Source organism: Marmota marmota, unplaced genomic scaffold (genome assembly GCF_001458135.2).
Source record: "Marmota marmota marmota unplaced genomic scaffold, marMar, whole genome shotgun sequence".
Lineage (NCBI taxonomy): Eukaryota > Metazoa > Chordata > Mammalia > Rodentia > Sciuridae > Marmota > Marmota marmota.
This window is the reverse complement of record NW_025999949.1, coordinates 17,429,127-17,452,357: the sequence shown is the minus strand read 5'-3', so window position 1 is coordinate 17,452,357 and position 23,231 is coordinate 17,429,127. Positions and strand designations below refer to the sequence as shown.

Genomic DNA, 23,231 nt, shown 5'->3' with positions numbered 1-23,231 from the left:
TGAAGTTATAGGTACTGACTGGTCCGCTGAGTGAATGAATTTTGAATGTGACATACTGATATACTTTTAAGTTTCTCTTAGGAAATAAATAAAGACTTATGACAAGAAAGTCCATCACAGTGCTATTTATAAGATGGAAAAAAAAAATTAGAAACAACCTAGAGTTTCAGCAGTATGGAAATAATCTAATGATTTTGCTTAAATTTATAGGAGACATATAATGGCATCATTAAAATTACATCCTGGAAGAACACACGACATGGGAAACTACTTATGAAATGGGGGGGCTGTGTATAAAATTTATTTATAATATGATAATATGAGCCCAATTTTGCAGATAAAAATATATATGTATAGAAGTGAGTGTATATATATATATTTTTTTTTTCTTATATGTACATAAAGAAAAGAATGCAAGTCAGTCTGCCAATATTTTAATCATGGTTCTCACTGGGTGGTAGGATTGCGCGTGATTTTTAATTGTTCTTTTTATGTTCTTCTGTTTTCAAAATCTCCCACTGCAAACCCACATGATGGTTATAATAGGAAGCACACACTTTTTCTTAAGCTTTTGGCACAGCATATTTCTGTCCAGGTTCTAGTTAGTATCTGAGCTTCTGGGCTCTTTTGTTTCCCATGAATGATACCCACACTCACTGCTCATCCACTGTGGCCTTGACACCTGGAATAGTTGTCACTCCTGTCCATCTGCACTGCACTCGCTTTGCAAAATCCATTTCCACAGTCTTCATCACCCTGGATGTGTACCATAAGATTTTCCCCAAGCCGATACTCAAGCTCAATATATGTTCTTGTCCTGCCTTTTCAATTCAACTGGCACTTTCTTTCCCTTTGAAAAGCTCCACACTGGTGTTCTTACCTCCCATTCCCCTTAGAAGAGACCCTCGGTCTCTGGTCCTGGATATCCTGTCTGCACTCATCTTACCTTTCTTATTGCTTCCCCTTTACCTGTAAATGCTCAAACTCATTTAAGGTAGGCGTCCATTAGAAAATCCATTGCCTTATTAACGTGATAGTTTCTTTACAAGAGGAAAAAGGGAAAGAAAATTGACAAGTTGTTATTAAAACTGCTAATAGAAGTTCTTAAGACAGCTGGGAACCCTTAAAATATTCAGTGTCTCGTTTTGCTAAAATAAGAATTGGAATTCCATTCCATTCAAGGAATCTGATTGGTTTAACATAGGTATCATATGGAGAGTCACCATACGTGTGATCTGTGATTCAGTAGGAATGTCTTATTCTTCATTTCCACAAATATTAATCAGCAGAAACAATATGCTAAATAGGTACAGAGATTTCAGAACAACTGAATGCTGTTTAGTTTTTGGAAATCCCTGGGCCTCTCCTGTTTATAGAAATGGAATACATTTTCATGGCTCACATGGGGCTATAACTCTGGCATAATGCAATTAATTTTTGTTGGTATTGATTATCTGAATCATTCAGGCTGCTGAAATAAAATGCCACAAACTGAATAGGTTGTAAACAAGAAGAACTTATTTTTGACATTTTTGGAGGCTGGGAAGTCCTGAATCCGGGTCCTGGTAGATTCAGTGTCTGGGGAGGGCCTGCTTGAACACAGACCTCCCTTTCACTGTATCCTGGAGTGGTAGAAGCAGAGAATATCTCTTTTGGAGCTGCCTTAAGAAGGGCACTAATTCCATTCATGAAGGCCCTACCCTCAGGTCCTAAAAGGCCCCATGACGACCTTGGGAATTAGGACTTCAACCTGTGACTTTGGGAGGCACATAACATCAGTCCATTACATTGGAATTTAACAGTTGTTTTTGTTGTTGTTGTTTGTTTGTTTTTTTAACCAACCAACGTGTTTGATAAAAGTAGTTCACTTTTGAGGAAAGGGTTTTATTTTTAAAATGACTGAATTTCTTATGAGTTCCCTTCTGCCTTTGAAGGTAGTTTCAAAACACAGGATCTTGGAAAGAAACTTAAGTAGCCATCAAAGGAGAACAGTTAATTAAATTATGGTGCCTCATTTAGGCACTGGAATCCTCTAAAGCCGTAAACACAAGAATGAAGCATACCAGTATGGAAGGACTTCTGAGATGTCCTGAGAAATGAAGAAGGCAGTGTTCAGAACAACATGTATAGCGTACTACCTCTGCCAAAGAGGAAGAAATGATAATGCAGAAATATCTGTATGGGCTCTGTTTGTGTAAGGAAATTCAGAACACTCCCCTAGAAGTTAATAAAAACTGCACTATTCAAAAGAATAAAAGTTTTTTAAAATTAAAAAAAGAAGAAGATGTGAATATTAACACCAGATAGGCCTGAATTTTCAATCCTGGCCCAATACTCACTGCTGTGTTACTTCAGGGAAACTACTTAATCACCCTGTGTTCCAGTTTCCTAATTTCTGAAATGGAGATCAATAAGTCTGCCCAACCAATAGGAGATAGTAAGAATCAAAGAAGCAAAATATATAAATCATTCAGAGTAGGGTGACAGTAAAGAAGATACTTAGCTAACAGTAGAAATCAGATAATTAAATCAAACTCACAAATTCCAGCAACTCTTATTTTTAGCATCTTTATTGAGATATATTCCTAGAGCATATAATTTACCCAGGTAAAGTGTACAATTCAGTGATTTTTAGTATATTCACAGAGATAACTATTGTTGTCATAAATTTTAAAGCATTTTCATCAGCCTGTGAAGAAATCTCATACCATCAACAGTCATTCCTGGTTTTCTTCCAGCATCCCTAGCCACCAGCTCCTGGAAAGAACTAATGTTCTTCTGTTCTCCTGTTCTGAACATTTCCTGTGAATTAAGTCATCTAGCATAAGGTCTCTTATGATTAGCTTTCACCCGAGGTAATTCTTAAGGTTCACCCATGATGTAAGCATATGTCAGTATTTAACTTCTTTCTATTTCATTGCATGACTATACCATATTTTATTTATCCATCTGCTGATAGGCATTTAGATTATTTCTGAATTTTGACTATGATCACTAATTCTGCTTCATGTGCTGGTTTTGGAGTAAACACCTGTTTTCGTTTCTCTTGGGCCTATCCTAGGAATGGAACTTCTGGCTTATATGGCAACTCCAAACATAACAAAAGCCAGAAGAGCTTCACCACTTCACATTTCTACCTGTATGTCTGAGTGTACCAGATTCCCAGGTACTCACCAGAGCTCGTTATTATCTTAAATCCATGCTCCTAGGTGTGAAGTAATGTCTCATTGTGGTTCTGATTTGCATTTTTCTGATGGCTTCTCGTGTCTCTATCGGTCATTTTTATATTTTCTTCAGGAAAAAAAGATCACAAATCCTTTGCTCATTTATAGAGGGATTATTTGTGTTTTTCTAAGTTTTGTCTTTGTTTCCTCATGCAATAGTACCCATCTTATTTCCAAAATATGGAGCTAATTATTCTTATTATTCTTTCCAAAGAGTAATTCCATACACAAAGGATGAAATCTCACCCCCACTAGAGATATTTAAAAGAGCCTGCCACAAATGTGAAAATCAATTCCAAAATAAAACAACTGAATGCACTCCACAGATTTTCTCTCAACACTTTTAGCTGTAGAAACTAAACACACACACACACACACACACACACACATAGAGTTGCATCTGTTTGTATGCAACGTCTGAATTAAATACTTGCATATGAAAGCTCATTCTGCATGTTTCTAGGAAAAATAAAATAATAATTAAGCCTACCTCTCCCATGTTTGGTTGCTGGTATTAAAGTCTTCTTGAGCTTCTGATTCTGCACCAGTGTTTTCACACAGTTGGCTAGGAGCCCCAGGACTGCAGCCAAGATACTCACAAATGGAGCGGAAGAGCTCCACCTAGCCACTGTGGGCTACCTGAGTACAGGGAACATGAATTCTCCACCCGCCTTTTTCTTGGTCTTGTCCTGCTGGATGCTAACAGAAGACAAAAATTGTAAGGCATTTAAGAACTTCTGTGTAGTGGATGCATAGTACATCCGCTCATAATCACTATCAATGAATCATGACAAAGTCTCCTGAAACAACTCACTGTGTGAAGCTGGAACTGTCCTTCAGCTGAAATCCTGGCCTCTCACACCTGGCTCTTATTCACAAGGTTGCCACAATACTTGACATTTGCAAGTAACATAATCGATGTTTGGCCTTGCTTTCATGCCATCCCTCTGGTGCCTGCAAGGTGATTTTCTCCTCTAATAGCCTTTGGTCCTCTGTGTCCTGTCCACAGAACAGCCAGGTGTCGATCTGATAGTCTTGCTTGATTGCACATCCCTGCTGGAAACTCAGCGGGGTCAGGATACCTCTAGTTGTCTCTTGGGAAACAGAGTATGAAGTTGGAAAATCATTATTACACTTTCCTTCTGCTTGATTCATGAGAAATTGGGGGAAAGGTGCTTTACATAACACACAGCAGTGGTGGACAATTATTTTAGGATCCTCTAAGTCATTTTATAATCAAGGATATGAAGGTCATTCTTAACATTTTAATAATGGGCATATTTCTAGGAAGAAAAACTCCCTAGGGAAACCGAATGCTGTTTTTCATATATCTAATATGTACTAACTATTCATTACCTACAAAGCATGCACTAGCTGTCACATCAATTCCTGCCTTTTTTCTTACCATGACCACTGCTATTTGTTAGCCTCAGTGCACATATAGGGAAAGGTGAGGACCAAGAACCTAAGTAATATATCTAAAATCAGACAAATGCTAAAAAGCCTGATACAGGTCCAACTCCCCAGTAAGTTTTTATCCATCATACTTCTCTGCATCTGATCTTTCAAATGAGGTAAGAATGCCCATCTCAGAGTGCTGATTCAGTGAGATTTTATGTAGAAATCATATACCACAGTTCATGACATATGAACTATTCCAGATGTGGGAAAACATAGCTTTGTAAAGGATCAGACAGCATTTTAATCTTTGCAGTTTCTATATAGTGTCTGATGTACCTGCTGCACTGTGCTAAAGCAACCACAGAAAATACTTAAATGAATTGAGTATAGCCATGTTCCAGTAAAACTTTATTTACAAAAAATAATTACTGATACACATAAAAGGAAATTACCATTAAAATGAATAGGCTACGTATAGAATAGGAGAAAATGTTTTAAGTCATATATCTGGTAAGGGATTAGTATCTACAACTAAGCAACAATAAAAATAATCAATTTATAAACAGGCAAACACTTGAATTGATAATTATTCAATGAAGGTACACAGATGGCCATCCACCATCAGAAAAAAATGTTCATCACTAATCATTAGATAAGTGCAAAGGAAAACCACAATGAGATATCACTTCACACCTATTAGAACACTAGCAAAAGAAAAGAAAAGATAGTAGAATTAATGAAACAGACATTATTACTTTATGTATGTATATGACTGTATGACCAATGTGATTCTACAATACGTATACTCAGAAAAATGAGAAATTATATCCCATCTATGTATGATATATCAATGTATATAAATGCATTCTACTGTCATGTAAAACTAATTAAAACAAGTTTTAAAAATTTAAAAAAAAATAACAAATGTTGGCAAGAATATAGAGAAATTGAGCTGGGTGTGGTAGTGCACACCTGTAATCCCAGATACTCAGGAGGCTGAAGACAGAAGAGTCACAAGTTCAAGGCCAACTGGGCAACATGGTGAGATTCTGTCTCAGTAAAGTAAAAAAAGGCTAGGGGTATATGTATCTCTCTGGTAAAACACTTGTCCAACCTATGCAAGGCCCTATGTTCTATCCTAGGATAGCAAAAATGAAAAGAATATAGAAAAATTGAACCCTTGTGCACTATTAGTAGGAATGTAAAATTGTGTAACTATTAAGGAAAACAATATGGAGTTTCCTCAGAAAATTTAAAAGAGAATCACCATATGATCTATTAGTCTTACTTTGTGGTATATATCCAGAAGAATTTAAAGAAAGGTCTTGAAGAAATATTTGTACACCCATGTCTACTACAGCATTATTCACAATAACCAAGACTGGAAGCAACCCAAGTGTTTATCAATAAATGAATAAAGTAAGCATCATATATACAGCCAATGGAATAATATTTAGCACTTTAAAAGAAGGAAATCTGGTCAATGGTTGCCCCATGGATGAACCTGAAGGATATAATGCTAAATGAAATAAGCCAGTCACAAAAGGACAAATAATGTATGATTCTACTGCTCATATGAAATGTCTAAAGTAGTCAGAATTATACAGTGGCAGCCAGGGACTGGGGGAGGAAGAAGAAGTGTTTACAAATATAGAGTTTCAGTTTTACAAGGGGAAAAATGTTACAGAGATTTGTTGCACAGTAGTCTCAGTATACTTATCAATACTGAACTGTAGCCTTAAAAATTGTTAAGATGCTAAATTTAATGTTACATGGTTTTTACCACAATTAAAAAATTTACCAAGCCACAGTTGATGGACCTATGCTTTATAAGGTAAAACTGTGAGCTTTTGACATTTTTGACATGAAGATTATTGTTTTTATTCTTGGTATTTTCCCTTTAAGTTATAAGTTTTTCCCTCAATTCAAGGGGTGCTATAATATGAACCCACTCCTGGGGTGTCTCTTTCAGTGGCTTTCTTAGCTATAAATAATGAATAGTATAAAAATGTCTCAGCTGTGAGATTTGGGTACATTCAATGAAAAGCAGTGTCCCAACTGAAAGATAAGGCAGATGATGGTAGTAAACACTGCCATCTTCAACTGCCTTTATAATTAGTGCCTGCAAAATGTAAAAAGAAAAGCCTGATTGTTTACCAGGGCCAGTTTTGGCTCATTAAATGTTAGTGTTTCCCAGAGGACTTTTTCTACATTGTCCAAATATATGTGTCAAAATTTAGTTGGGAATTGTGCGACCAGATGGACTTTCCCATAGTTCCATCTTTTGGAATGACAAAAATTAGAAACACTGCATTCTAATCTAAGAAGACTTTTCAGAACTGTGTGCAGAATGGGTATTTTAGTCCAGTCACCTCCGCAGTGATACTTCAGCTACTGAAGTGGGCCAGCTGAACTGAAATTGGCCATCTGGTCCACCACCTTGCTTCAAGGAGGGAGTCTTTGTAGAATAGAGCAATCAACTCTTGAGAAATTGTCTGATCACATTTTACAGATGGGAACACCAAGACTCAGAGGGGATTAGAAGATTCCCCCAGGTTACAAGCTAGTTGGTGGCATGACTCAAACTAGATCTCAGTTCTCTTAATTCCCACTCAAGTGTTTTTTTTCTCTCGTTATTTTTATTAGCGTATAATTTACATATAGAGAAATTCGTCATTTTTAGTGTATAGTTCTGCAAGCATTGGCAAATGCCCATAGTTGTATAACCACCATTATGCTCAAGATACGGAGATTCCATTGCTCAAAAAAACATTCACTCAGTGTTCCTTTGCCGTCATCCCTCTTGGTCCCACCAGTCTTCCCCCATCTCACCCCCACAACTACTAATCCATTCTGTCCCTGGGTTTTTGCCTTTTGCAGAGTGGAATATAACTGAAATGATAGAGTCTGGCTCCTTTCCTTACCAACAGGCACTGAGACTGAAGGACACTGGTGTGCAGTGCTGTTCATTTGTGTTCCATTGGATGCCTGACCACAGTTTGTTTATCCATTTTCCAGTTGAGGGACATTTGGGTCGTTTGCAGTTTTGTAGCACACAATAAAGCTACCATAAGCATTCACATAAAGGTTTTTGTATAAACATTGGTTTCCATTTGATTGGGGAAGTATGTAGAAGTGAAATTACTGATTTGTATCATAAATATGCTTTGCCTCATAAGAAACTGCCAGGTCAGTGTTCTAAAAGCAGAATAATGGGGTTGGAGATTGGCCATCCTACATTAAAAAATGTTGGAAGGTTTTCTGAAAACTCACTGCATCTGTGTCGAAGTCCCACCAACTGCTTCCTGGAGCCACTACTGTCTTAAGAACCCCCTAATTTCCTGAGAGTCACTTGTAAACCATCTGTAGTAAGATGAAGGCCAAACATGTACACTGTTAACTCACATATTCAATAAAAAATTTTCTCAGTATCTATGTACCAGGTAGGACTCTATGGCTTTCCCCAATTGTCATTGAGGAATCCTTCCTTGTGTCTCTTACCTTAGGAAGAAAATCTGTTAATATGCCCTACACCAGTAACAGAAAATACGAGCATCAGATTCCCTTTTATGCATATGATATCTGATGGCCTTGTTTGATGTCAAATTACACTATCTCAATTTATAGCTCTTCAGTGTCTTTTACTTAGTTGTGGCACCGGTGTTCAAATATGATGTTCACGTAGGTCCCCAGCACACTCAACATTTCTGCTTTATGGTCAGATAACCCAGATGACCCCTGATCACCTGCTTTCAATTATGGGGTGATCATAGTAACTCTCCTGGTTCTCCTCTTCCCTTTCTAATGGCTGTTTTTCTCTACCAATCCCTGAATGTTTTTCTGTTCGTACCTACTGGGGATGGGTGTCCTTCATTGTTCTCAGTTAGCACTCTTCCAGAAACTCTCACCCACTCCATTAGTCAACCCCTAATTCATAGTGACTCTCAAATTTACTTCTTAGACCCCCCTGAAGCTTCAGATTTATTTTACTTTCCCTAGAAAATGTGAACCTCTGAGTATTCTTCTGACATACCAAATTTAGAATTTCTCTGTATAATCCCATTGTCTTTTCCACCATGTTCCCTGTCTGTTCTTCCCCCTGCATTTCCTCTCAAGATTAATATTTCCATCACTCCACCCCTGAAGCTGATGCAGAAGGCTCACAGTAGCCATCGGTTGCTCCATTTCCTCAGAACTCACATGGAAATCAGTGAACAAGCCCCAAGCTCTGCTTGTGACATGGGTTGCCAGCCTCTCCCTGGCTCCCACCTCCCTTGTCACCGTGTGAATTTGTCCTTCCTTCCCTCCTAGTTATCATTTGATCTCTCATGTCTGCTCTGCTCCTTCAGTTATCCTTCAATTAACTTCCCACTTCTATTGCCATAGTTAATATCCATAGATTTCTGGCAACATTATTTCTAACCTTAAAACATTCAGTGTCTTACAATTGCCTGCAGAATAAAATTCGTATGTCTTAGCAACCCCTGGGAAAGCCATTCCAGACATTTCATAGATGTGTTAATTTTGGGGAAATTACTTTCCAGTTATTATGATACCTTTACTGTAAAGTTAGGGGTGGGATCTGTTTCATAGGATTTGTATGGTTGTAGCATATAAAACTCATGAAGAACCTTGTCTTGAGGAGATGTCACCTCTTCTGACAAGTTTCACCTCATCTTTCAAGCAGAACCAATCATTTCCCCCTCTGCATTACTGAGTTATTTGTTCATACATTGACATGTTCATCACACCACGCCCATTTGCTCCTTGACCTGTGCACTCTAGGTCCTATAGTACGTACTAGAGACAAAAAGAAGCACCTCATCTAGCAATGAGAGTAGGGTGGTGGGTGTCTTTATGGAGCTGTCTATATCTGTTGATGGCAGAGAAGTAGAACTTAGCCTCCCCAGGGAATCGGTGGGATGAGAAAGACTCGCCAAAGGTATGACACATGCACTGGCTCTTGAAGAATAAGAGATTTGGCATTTGAACAAAGGTTGGCTTGAGGCAAGAAGAGGAGCTTTCATGGAGACATGGTGGTGAAGTGTCCCTATGTCCCCAGTAGACCAGGGACAATCCCCATGCTGCTCTGATTTTTCTTTGCACGCCTACCTCCTAGCATAGTGCTCCGCAGAAAGTGGATCCTTTGTGTGATTTGACTGATTTAAGTTTCATTGTCATACTTTTATCTGATTTTCTAACTCTATTTCATTTTCCAGTTAAGCTTCTCATTGCAGCGAATACAATATCAATCTTTGTATGGATTTGTAATAAGAAAGCAAAGAGTACTTACAAAGCCATTTTGGATCATCTTTCTCCATGAACAACGTTTAACCAGAAGTTCTTTTATTTTTTTCTGTCTGTCTCAGAGTCTTCTTTACTTCCTTGTGATCTTTGTGTATTGAGTTGACCAGTAAAGACAATGGCAAGAACTGAAATATAGAAACCATCCGCCTGCTTTGAGTTGTTTTTCCCTAATTTTTTCAATCCTTAGTGTTCTCCTGGGTGACACTGTCAAGTGACTGTCAAGTGAACTTTTTCCCTTGCAGCCCAGTTAATTGCTCAGCCGCTCATGGTAGATAAAGATGAGCGATCTTATAGGACTTTGTGCAGGTTTTTCTTCTGTGATTGGGGTCTTTCATTACTTCAGTATGATTTGATTATGGTCTGCTTACTGTGTATACCTTCCCTGTGTCCTCCAGCACACTAGCACTTCCCCAAAATGCTGCTTCCCCGGAGTTCCCTTGACACACTTTAAAACTTTTGTATCCTTTTATGCAGATTCTGTGCTGAGGAGTATTTCTACTTTTATCAAATCCACAAGCCACCAAAGAAATTCTTCCTGGTGTGAACTTTACATAGAGAGGTCTGAACACAAACTTCTTTAAGGAACTATGAAAAATCATGCCAGTTTGTGGGAAGGGTCTACAGTTGTGTCATGTGCTCCCCGGTTAGCATCCACTCTTATTTTATTTTGGGAATCCATTATGGTCTGTTCATTCAAGAGTGTGTTTTATTTGAAGTAAGACCTGTTGCAGTCTTCATGGTAGAAAAATATTTGCCTGTTCTATTCCCCCAGATGTTCTAATTAACCAATACATGAAAGAAGTATTCATGTGTTATTCTAATTTGGATTTGTTCTATCAGGAATTCTCTTCATTGTTGCTCATTGTTTTATATCATTCTTTTTATGGTAATGAATGACTTTTGGGGAAAATCCCAAAGACTCCAAGTGTTTCTGTTTCTGCAGATCCACCAACCTCAAAATTCTTTACCAGTGACCCTTGTGTTTAAATGTTCCAGATGAAACAATATTATTTAATGTCTCGTGTGGTCATGGGGTTTGTTATGTGACTTTGACGTTGTGATTTGACTATAGATGTGAAGGATCTCACAGGACTGATGTTACATTGAAGACAGGTATATTATGGGTTTTCTACCACTGATGTTGGTTTCTTTCTTCAGGGTAAGCCTAGACCCCTGCAGTCTGGCCAAATGTCCTATGAGCTTTTCAGAGAGTCAATTGTATTAGGACAATGTCACATGGACTAGAGTAGAGGAAATCAATGCCACTCTCAGAGATACATTGAGCTTGTTCCAGCTCTTCTGAGAAGAAAACAGAAATATGTCATCTATGTGATTTTAGGATTCCTGTTCCTTGTTTTGCATATTACCAAATTTCTCCAGCCTTTTTCTTGGGGTGACAGTTCTCAGTGTCTGACATGGACATGATGGGGCTGTGCAAGCCTTTCCTCATATCGGCCTCCACATCCCAGTTTCAGGAGGCACAGTGGACTTAGACCACACTGAGAGGACTCAGCGATTGTACCACCATTGTCCAGCCTCTTGACCCAAACAAGAGCAAAGTTTTCTATCTTTCTCTGAAATAAACCCTGCAATTTTAGTCTTCAATTTTTATTTTGTTCATCTGTTATAGTAACAATATACAGCCATTCAACAATTTATTTTTTAAAAAATTTATTGAGAGCCAGGTGTGGGGACAAATGTTTGTAATCTCAGCTACTCGGGCAAGTTCAAGGCCAGACTCAGCTCGGCAATTTAGTGAGACCCTGCCTCAAAAATAAAATAAAAATGTCTAGGGATGTAGCCCCTATATTTAATCCCCAGTATAAGCACACTCTAGGCTATATATTAGAGATGATTCAATGAGGGCAGTTTTTGCCCTGAAAGCCAAGTGAAAAAGACACATATATAAAAAGTTATAGCACAGAAGATATGAGAAATGACAGACATAAGCAGAGATGTCCATAGGAAGGACATTGATCCAAAGGAAAGTGTCCAGAAGGTCTCCGAGGGAATGTAACCTCTGGGCTGAGCCAGGGATTATAGTTAGCAGGGTGTGTTTAGTTTCTCTTTAGACATAAAGCAAATGTGAAATTACCTAGGTACTAAGAGCCTGGAGAAGTGTACCATGCTGTTATTGTATATGTATCTTTACTGAGTGTTTGCTGTGTGGCAGGCCTTTGTGTTTTGGTGAAATGCACTAAACAAGACTGACCCATTCCTCACGCAAGGGTTTTAGATTTTTAAGGGGAAGACACTAATCAAGGAATCATAGCAACCAGACACGTGAAATGAGAGGGAAGCAAGTAAACAAAGGGACTTCCCTGGCTACAAGAGATCAGGAAAATCTCCCTCAGGAAGCTGAGGTCTAAAAAAAGAATGGCCCTAGCCAGGATAGGGGGTGCTTGGGCACTATAGAAAGAAAAGTGTCCCGGTCGGAAGGCACAGCCTGTTCTGAGCCTGTGTTCGGGTTCTTCAGAGAAAAAGAACCCACCGGATATGGATGGACAGAGGAGAGGTGATTTATTGTTGGAATTGGCTCACATGATTATAGAAGCCAAGAAGTCCCATGAGCTGCCATCCGTGCACTGAGGAACCAGGAAGACTGGTGCCATCATTCATTGTGGGTCCAAAGACACAAGGATAGGAGAAATGGTTGGTACAAGTCCCAGAGTCGAAAGGCCCAAGAATCAGTAGCTCTGATGACCAAGAGAAAATAGAAGTCTCAACTCAAGAAGAAAGAGAAAGAATCTGCTGTCCTCCACTTTTGTTCAGTTGTTATTCTCAACAGATATGGTGACGCCCACCGAAGTCGGTGAGGTCTGATCATCTTTGCTCAGCATACGGATTCAAATCTAATCTCCTCTGGAAATGCCTTCATAGACACACCTAGATGTAACTTTCTGCCAGTTATCTGGGCATCCCACAACAGTCAAGTTGACATGTAGAGTGAACAATCTCAGAGGCCAAGGTTGAAGAGAAAGTTTGATGCATTCCAGGAGCATGTAAAAAGGCTAATGTGATTAGAGAGTCAAGAGTCAGTGAGAAGGGAGGAGAGGGGCAAGAAGTGAACTGTATGGGCAAGGAAGGTCCAGTGGTGAAGTGAGTGCCTTGCTCTCCTCAAGGAATCTAGAATTTATCCTGAGGACAGTGGGGAACTACTAAGCAGCCGTCACCCAGACTGTCCTAGTGAGATTCATATAACAAAAGATGAGAATATGCCCTGGAGAGGGACAGATGTGAGGCCAGGCATCCAGTTGCTGGGCTGTTGCATCTGTCTGTGCAGGAGAGAGTGACAGCCTGGACTTCGGTGCTGGCAAATGGTGGAGAAGAGTCAGCTTGGGAGACTGCTCAGTAGTGATAGATTGGGAAACAATAAAAAAGGTTTCTTAAGTGCTGTCCTTCACTCCTCTTCATGTGTCCTCCTCCCCCAAATTCAAGACTTAACTGCAGCAGAATTTGAGGGCATTCCTCCTCAAAACACGGATTCCTAGATCTTACCCCCAAACTGCTGAATTAGACTCACAGGCCAAAGTCCAATGACACCGGTGCATGTGAAACCTGAGGCCACTGCCTAGCAATGTACAGGTTTGAAGCATACAGGACATCAATGTGGCTTACATCTTGGCTGCTTAATACCATCAGAGGAACACTCCCTTCAGGCTTAATGAGCTTGCTTATCCTGATCAGGTTATTAAGAGGAAGCCTTTAGCCCAAGGGTACATGAAGGAATCTCATCTTCAGGCCCAAGCCAGGGTGGAGCTCTCTATCACCTAGTCTTGCAAGTTATGTCCCTAAGATCTAAGAAAAGGATCTGCGCTCCATGGTTCTTGAGGGACAAGGCCAGTGTAGGTTCAGAGGCAGGTAGTAGGAGCTCCTCTTGCATGCAAGAAAGTCAGAATTTTATTGTATTCAGACCTTCTGCTAATTGGACGGGACCCACTCATATTGGGTAAAGCCATCGGCTTCACAAATACAGAAGTTAACCTCATCCAAAAACACTCTCAGGGATACACCCAGAATGGTGTTTGAGCAACTATCTGGGTACCCCATGGCCCCCTGTCAGGTTGACATATAAAATTGACCATCACAGTTGGTAAGATGACTAGTTGCCTCCAAATTAAAGCTTCAGCCTATCTTCCTGGTATGAAGTATCGCTTGTTTCAAATATTTTTTTTTTGTCTTTACAAATAAATTGTTGTCTGTGATATACTTTTTTAAAAAAATTAATACTTGAACCTATTAAAACAAATTATTTCTTTTAACAGTTTGTTTATCAAAAACATAGTTATCATCCCCCAATTTCCATCATTTGGACAGCTAAGAATTGGTGGTGTGGTTTTCCTGAGCTACCTCCTGCATTTCTGAGGTTCTGGGTCACTAAAAAATCAAATTTGTTGGTCTCCAAAAAACAGCATAAAGAAATAGAGATGTGAGCCCAGCATTTCCTCATGACCTGCAAATATCCTGAGTAATTCTACCTTGTTAGGGTCCAGGCCATAAAATTTTTGCTCTTTGCCATTTTAATTGATATAACTGAAATTGAAGCTGCATAAATGAGTGCACAGAGAATCATTAAGTGACCTTGAGCAATTCAGGTGGCTGCCATGTAAGAGGTGACATGGCTTTGATCTATACATTTGTATATTGGCTCTTTCCAGGTGATATCAGAGAACAAAGCTAATTTTTAGCTTTTAAAACTTTTAAGCACTGTTGAGAGTAATATGTGGAAATTCTGAAAATATCGAAGAAGCATTTGGGTATTCTTTTCAGTTCTTCACATTCCTGACATGACTTGTGGTTGGTGTCACGATTCATGTTTCCTTCAAGCTACTTATGTAGATATTTATCCTTTTAAGTATCAGGAAATTTGATTTTTCTTTTGGTATTTGTGTCCCTAAAATTGAGACTAAATTACAAGAAAGGACAAGAGATGAACTAATAAAAAGAAAATGTTGTTGACCTAAAATAGTTTTGTATTTTTTAAAAAGTTCTCCTGAGAAATCCTCTCCTGAGACTTGGCTATTTGTTTTCTTTTCTCTTTTATTTGTTTAATTTTTAAAATTTTCTTCCTATACTGAAGATGGAATCCACGGCCTCACACCTGCTAGGCAAGCACTGTACCACTGAGCTCCATCCCCAGCCTCTCTTATTTTTATTTTGAATCTAAGTTTCCCAGACTGGACTCAATCCTCCTGCCTCAGCCTCCCAAGTGACTGGATTACAGGTGTCCGCCACTGCTCCCAGCTGGATATTTGTTTTCTTACACAGAGTTTTACTATAGTAACTTTGGTCAAGCTGGATTTGACACATAGAAAAGCAAAAATGAATGGTCTTTCCTGTCTTTGAAAGTTTACATGTGCATTACCTTTTGTGCTCCCTCTCTTCTTCCTCTCCCTTTTCACCCCAACTTCTCTCCCCACCCCCTTCTCACTCCCCAAATGTACTCATGGCCTAAGGATTGCTCTAAGCCTAGGGAAGAGCTATTAGAAATTTATTAATTAAGGACTAGCTTCTGCTTCTTTGTCGGGGGTAATCATTTGTTTTAGAGCTGATTTTCTGCCTTAATTAAATGAAAATGTCACTCTGTCAAATGAATTCATTTATATTTATTTATCCAGTTCTCAAGGCTTGAATTTCTTAGCAGGGGACTTAGGCTCATCACATTTGCTCACAGAATAAATTGGAAAATGTCTCTTGCATCAGTTTAAAAGACTCATCAATGACCTCTCCACCATGTCGAAGTCTTATGAAAGCAAAGCTGTGATTAGTACATGTTGTTTTCTCATGGAAATGTGCATGTGTGAGTATGTTTGTGCACATATGCAGCTGTGGGTGCTGGATCAGGAAGGTGAGGAGTACCCCTCACTGTGGTCCCTTGGGACGTTAAGTGTCAAAGGTGTTATGTTAACTACCTGAGAGTTCATATTTGCGTTTTCAAAATGCTAATTGAAGGAGCAAGTTTGAACTCTGTCCAGTCTTTCCCTCCATACTTTTAAAGGGATTATTTAAAAATAAAATAAAATATAGTCTTTGTAGCTATCATTATAATAAATACTTTAAAAGATTAAAATGGAATAAACATTTATTTATTCATCCAATAACTTGTTGAGTACCTACTGTGTATCTAATGAAGGGTTGAGGATCAGTGATGAAATGCATTCTGAGTCCATTCTCCTATGGAGCAGCTAGTGCTCAGCACATAGTAGGTGCTTAGCAAACTGAATGAGCAAATAGATGAGTTAGTCTTGCAAGAGAAATAAACAGTAGACTAGTAATTATGAAGTTATAATTGCATGACTCCTCAGAGAAGATTGTAAGGGCTTGTGAGGTTGTAGAGTAGGGAACTAACACAGTCATGGTTGGACAGGAGATGTCAGGGAGTGTGTCCAGGAGGAAAGCACATTGATGCTAAGGCATTTCACTACAGAAGATCCAAGTGTTGTGTGAGGTGAGGCTGCAGGGCTCTACCAAAGCTAGACCACCACCACTTTTTAGACCACATTAAACGTGTGGACTGTATTCCTATGAATTCCACACACTCATTAACCAAAGCTTTAACCAAAGAAGTGACATAATCAGGTTCCATTTGGAGACAATAACTGACTTCCCCATAGAGAATATACAATATATTGGGAGGGAGAAAGCTAGTATGATTTTTCTATGCCTGCTATAACAAATCACCACAAATGCAGTGGCTTAAAGCAACACAGTTCATGACTGTGTGGTTCTGGAGGTCAGAATTCTGGAATGAGTTACCCTGAGCTAACATCAAGATGTCAGCAGACGGTGTTTCTTTCAGGTGTTTCCGAAGGAGATTCCATCTCATTGCTCTCTCCAGCCTTCAGAGGTCATCTGTGTTCCTCATCTGTTGGCTCTCTTCCCCCATCTTCAAAGCCAATAAGGCCTGGCCAAGTCCTTTCACACTACCATCTCTGGTCCCCCTCTTCCACCTCCCCCTTCCACTTACAAGGACCCTTGAGTAGACTGGGCCCGCATGAATACCTCAGGATCCTCTCCCATCCCTAGATCAAATGAAGAGCAACTTTTAATCCATCTGCAACATTAATTCTCCTTTGCTGCACAATCTAATATTTTTCAGAGGATCCGAGAATTAGAAAATGTACATTTTTAGAAGATTGTTCTCCAGCTACCATAATGGGAGGTTGTCAGTAATGGACATCTATCCTTTAAGTATTTACATTAACACAAGACTTTTTTCTCTGGCTTGAGAGGACTATGAAAATGGATTTGAGTGTATTTATTTGGTTTTAATTCAAGTAATATGTAGCTATAAATTAAACCTGACCTCTAAAAAAGTAGAGTTGTCATATGGCCCAGCAATTCCACTCCTAAGTATCTGCCCAAGAATTAGAATACATACATCAACACTAAAGTATGTACACAGTTGTTCATAACAGTATTAACAATAATAATATTCAAAATGCAGAAACAACCTGTATGCCCATCTACTGGTGAATGGATAAACAAGACAGCATGCAATATTGCTCTGTGAATGGAATATTATTTAGCCATTAAAAGGAATGAAATACTGATACATCCCCTTACAGCATTAACAAACCTTCAAAATATTATCCTAAATAAAAGGAACCAGTCGCAAAAGACTGGTGATGGTTGTACAGCCTTGTGAATATACTAAAACTCACAGAAGAGAACACATTAAAATGGTTAAATTGGTGAATTTTACCTTAATGAGAAAATATTAGAACTCTTTAATTTTTCTGAATATTGAAATTACAAAAGATTTGGTCACTGGTGGGTCCCCACGATCCCCCCACCCAGTGTATGCGCCATTCATTGCCCTCTCCTTGAGGGTGGGCCGAACATACGCCATATGGTGTGATTTCCTTGATAAGGTTATGTTGTAAGGCAAAGGTGAAGAGATTTTAAAGATTAATTAAGGTCCCAGTTATTGGATTTTGGGTAATCAAAAGGGAGATCATCCTGGGTAGTCCTGACTTAATCAAATGAAAGCTCTTTAAAGAGAGACTGGGTCCTCCCTTACGCTGGAGTGGTTCTCTTGCTGGGCTTGAAGCAGTAATCTGCCATGTTGTGGGACCACAGGGAGCTGCCAGATACCTCCAAATGATGAGAGCAGCCCCAGCCAACAGCCAGAGGGAGAACCGTACCCTCGGTCCCACAACCACACAGAACAGAATTTGCTCAACAATTTGGCTGATAAGAAGATCTATCCTCCAGAGGTGGAAATCCCACAGCCCACACCAATCACAGCTGATGAGCCCCAGAGTGGAGCAGAGACTGCCTTCAGAATAAACCATGGCAGGACTTTGACCTACAGAAGCTGCGACATCATAAACATGTTGTTTTAAGATGCTAAGTGTGTGGTCATTTTGATACACAGCTTTGAAGAGGAGTGCAGACACTCTCTTGTTCCCCACCTGGGACAGGGAGACTTAGATTTAGACTCTCTGTTTATTTACAACCACAAGTATGAACTCCCTTATCACCCACCCTTTGTTGCACAACTCTGAGGTCACATACACATATTGCCATTTTTCCTCCTGTGAACAACCATGCTTTTGACTCCCTGTCTTGTATGATTTTTCCTTAAGAGATCAGTAGAGGAAGCCAAGTTTAAGGAGCCAGAAAGTCTAATTTCCAATGACTTGAGGAGTCATTCCATAAAGTAGGCACAATTTGAATCTTTAAATAAGTCATCCTTTTGTTTTCTTCTCTGTATCATAATCAGAGCTAAAATTATGGTGGCTCGGCAATTTCTATTTTGAGAAGCCGTTGTGCCCGGAGTCAATTGGTCCCTTGGGTTAACCCTGCATTGGGGTCAGGAACTGCCAGTACTTTTGTTTCCTCATCCTTAAAATAGCTTCTGGAAGATAGTAAGTGCTGTGACAGTAAAGATAATTGAAATAATTATCACTTAAACTCCAGGGAGCCCATTCTATTCAAGCCCTGGGCTGAGAAAGAAAAGGTTGAGAAGGAGTTGACTCCTAATCCCCTTGATGCTGTTGAGGGTGTTGACTTCAACTGAAATCTTACCACCCAGGTGAAGAGGAAAAGGTGATTAAGCGTCTCCCAAGCGAGGTAGGAGAATGGTTTGAACCTGGGAGCTTTGTCCCAGACCCTACAAGAGAAACTACCCAGTATTTGATTAGATTAACATTTATGGAGTCCTTATTACATGCTCGAAACTTACTAGGCCCAAGACAGCCCCTACTTTAAAGCATCCTTTAGCCCAATGAGTATTCAAAAGCTTAAAACTTTCACTCCCCCAACTCTTTCTCTTTTTTTCTCTTTTATTAAATAACAGCTTTATTGAGATATAATTCATATACCATGCAACTTTCCCAGTTAAAGTGCACAGTTCAGCAGGGTTTAGGATATTCATAGAGTTGTGTAGCCAGCTCCACCATCACTCCCAAATATTTATATCACTCCAAAAAAAAAAAAAGCCCATTAGCAGACATTCCCCATGTCTCCTTCTCCTGGCAGCCACCACTCTGTCCTTCCTGTCTTTCTTGGTTTGCCTATTCTGAACATTTCATGGAGATTAAATTACATAATATGTGGTTTGGCATGACTGGCTTCTTTCACTTAGCATGTTTTCAGGGGTTATGTTTAGTATGATTCACTACTTCATTTCTTGTGAAAGCTGACTTATGTTTTTTGCAATGTCTGTACCACATTTGGTATCCATTTATCTGTTGATGGATATTTGAGTTGTTTTCACTTTGGGGTTATTATGAGTCAGTCAGATGTACATTTAGTTAGCTACGTATTTCTGTTCAGTGCTGGGAATGCTCTGAGCCTCACGCTTGCTAGGCAAGTGCTCTGCCACCCACCAACACCCCAGCCTCAAGATATACTTCCATTTTCTATGTTTATTGTATAATGCTACTATATCCACATGACTTCTGGTGCTAGATATCTGAACCTTAAGAACTTTAAGAATTATAAAGCCATAAAATACATGGCTTTAAAACTAAACTTTAATGGAAGTATGAGTCGTTCTTTGTTTCAAACTGTATTTAAAGTTCTTGTCCTGCCTTGTAGTTTTCCCAGGTCTTACCAGGATTGGTCCACAGCCCCTTAGCCCATGAGGCCAGGGTGAGTAGCATCCTTAGCAATACACACTATCATTTGTTGCATGCTCATTGTGCATCAGCACTGTTCTAAGCCCTCTACTTGCAATGTCATTGCATCCTTATGATGCTGAGAAGGGAGATATTGTTCTCTCTCTTCTTCAGATCAAGAAACTGAGTCCAGGGCTAGAGTTATGGCTCAGTGGTAGAGCACTTGCCTAGCATGTGTGAGACACTCAGTTTGACTCCCAAAACCACATACAATTAATAAAATAAAGGTCCATTGACCACTTAAAAATATTTTAAAAAGAAAGAAAGAAACTAAGTCCAGAGCAATTAGGTGATTTGAACCTGGCCATAACATCTCAGGCATGAGGAAGCAAGGATTTGAACCCAGGAACTCTCTGGATCTGATGTTCTTAAATGCTGTTCCATGCTTGTTGTGATAATTCTGGATACACTAGATTTATAATATTTCATCATTGCTTTGTGCTGGGAACCAGAGATGCAGCTGGGAACACAGTACATATGACTTCTCTCTTAGTTGGTTTTAAAACCTGGTGGGAGATGACATTAGTCTTCTAGGGCTGCTATAATGAAGTACCACAGAGTAGGTACCTTACCAGAAATTAATTTTCTCATTGATTTGGGGGCTACTGGTCCTAGATCAAGATGGTGACAGGGTAAGTCCCTTCTGAGGGCTCTCTCTCAACTTGTATATGGCTAACTTTTCCCTGTGTCTTCACATAGTCCTCTCTCTGGGGGCAGTCAAAGTCCTAGTCTCCTTTACTTATGAGAACACCAGTCATATTGGGTTGGGACTTACCCTGATGAACTCATTTTAATTTAATTATCTCTTTAAAGGCTCTGCCTCCAAATAGTTACACTTGAGTATATTGGCTAAGACTTTAACATGTGAACTTTGGAGAGGAAACAACTAAGTCCATAACAGAAATAGACTTAAAGAAGGAGAAGGAACACACACACAGAGAGATTTTCCTTGATTTACAGTAAGGTTGTATGCAAATAGATCCATCATAAACTGAAAATATTATGTCAGGAATGCATTTAATACGCCTCACCTACTAAATAGTATAACTTACCAATGCATCCTAGAGTCAAAAAAATCATCAGTGAAACCATTATTAGGTGACTGTGTGTGTGTGTGTGTGTGTGTGTGTGTGTGTGTGTGTGTAGGGATGCATTATGTAATGACAGGGATCCATTCTGAGAAAATGCTTTGTTAGGTGCCGTAGTAGTTGTGTGACATCGTGGAGTCTTACACAAACTAAGGTGGCTACTGCAGGAGTCAGCAGTGTGGTCTTGGGACACTGCCACATATTTGGTCCTTTGTTGACTGAAGTATCATCATGCAGCACAGAACTGTGTGTATAATTCAGTGCCATACCCTGTGTCACTGATCCACTATAGCTATGTCTTTCTGAAGTGTTTTCTTAAAAGACCTCTTTTACATCTATAGGTGTACAATACAGTTTTAATATAATTTCTGTTCTCTGAATACACTCGTGGACTCTCTAATGAGTTAGCATAGCATTTTTTCGGCCCTGGGGCAACCATATACTATTCTGGAACATGCTTAATCAGTAGTTTTTCTTAATATCCTGTTAAATATTTCCCAGGTTATATGTATTCTTCTTTGGCCTTTCTTCTTTCCATTTCTTTTGTCACCTGGTGACCAATATTGGCTCACAATGGCAGAAAGAAAAGGTATTCAAGAGATAGTGCTAGAACTGCAGCATGAAGCCAATAAACAAAAATTACATAATTATAGGTGTTAAATCCCAATTTTATACTTAAATTTGTGTTTTCATATAATAGCCTAAGCAGGACAGGGTAAATATAAATAGGAACTTGGGAATTTTCTGAACCTAGTGAAATTCAGCATAAATATCACTACTACCTGAAACTGGTCATTGGTTTTGGGGTAAAATCTATGGTGAAAGACATGAGACGCTAAGCGCAGTGGCACACACCTGTAATCCCAGCAGCTGTGATCTCAGCAACTCAGGAGGCGGAGGCAGGAGGATTCCGAGTTCAAAGCCAACCTCAACAACAGGGAGGTGTGGTGCTAAGCAACTCAGTGAGACCCTGTCTTTAAATAAAATAAAAAATAGGTTGGGGATGTGGCTCAGTGGTTGAGTACCCCTGAGTTCAATCCCTGGTACCCCCCCCCCAAAAAAAAAAAATAGACATGAGAGACTTCACAGGATCTGGGAGAATTTTAAAAGTTGTCCTGCATCAGGTCTCTCCAATGGGGTGATCCAATGCTGTCCCTGTAACAGCATTGTCCTCTTAGCATAACCCTATCTGAGGTCCTTCCTGCAGGAAATGAGATGGGTGTGTTTTTGCTGTTAAATTGTGTGAAGGGCAATGAAGCTAAAATATGAAATGCAAGGACAGGCTCTAATTTAGACTAGGGAGTGATAGCAGCCTTTAAATGAGAAAAGATGAAGAGTAGGGGGAGAGAAAACCCATGAGTGGAAAAGCACATGCTAAGAGTAAGGCAAGAGGGTTTAGCATTTTCTAAAAACTGAACAAAGTCCAGAGGTTGAACCACAGAGCCAGGGGGAGAAACATATGTTCAGGACACAGACAAAGGCCAGATCCTGCAGGGCCTCAGAGCCACAGAGAATCCTAAATACAATGAGCAGTTGAGAAAGAATTTTTTAATTTATGTGTTTTAGTGGACAAAAAATAGTTGAATATGTTTATGGAATATAATGTGATATTATGGTGTGTATACATGTATTGTGGAAAGATTAAATCAAGATAAGATCCATTATCTCACTTAGTTATCATTTCTTTTTAATGAGAACCTGAGAAGCCATTCTTTGGTCAGTTGTGAAACATACATTATTATTAACTTTAGTTCCTGTACTGTGCAATAGATCATTACCACTTACTCCTTCTATCTAACTGGAAGTTTTTACCCTTTGACTGACATCTGCTCTTTGGATTGTCATAAGCAAAGGAGAAAGGAGACCTCATTTTCATTATTAAAAAATTGTGCCAGCTGCTGTGCAGAAGAGTATCCTGGGTGATGATAGGAATGAAATCAGGGGTGGGGCAGATTATCCATTTCACAGAAATACAGGTAAGAACAGATGATGGCGAGAACTAGAATGGAGGCCAATGAACTGACCCTGGATGAATCTATTTGAAGGTAGAGGTAGCAGGACTTGGTGATGCACTGTGTGTGTGT

The 23,231-nt window shown here is 39.3% G+C and overlaps 1 protein-coding gene across 5 annotated transcripts in view; it reads left to right on the top strand.

Moving 5' to 3' along the window:
• Samd12 (sterile alpha motif domain containing 12) overlaps positions 1 to 23,231 on the top strand; it is a 384,995-nt gene that overhangs the window by 216,070 nt on the left and 145,694 nt on the right. For 2 of the 5 annotated variants that reach the window (XM_048802053.1, XM_048802052.1), the window contains exon 5: positions 3,062 to 5,366. The exons of the other annotated variants lie outside the window; for them this stretch is intronic. In XM_048802053.1, coding sequence (XP_048658010.1) covers positions 3,062 to 3,195 — 134 coding nt within the window. In that variant the 3' untranslated portion in view covers positions 3,196 to 5,366. Of the gene's footprint in view, positions 1 to 3,061; positions 5,367 to 23,231 lie in introns of those variants that run through there. 5 annotated transcript variants of the gene reach the window in all.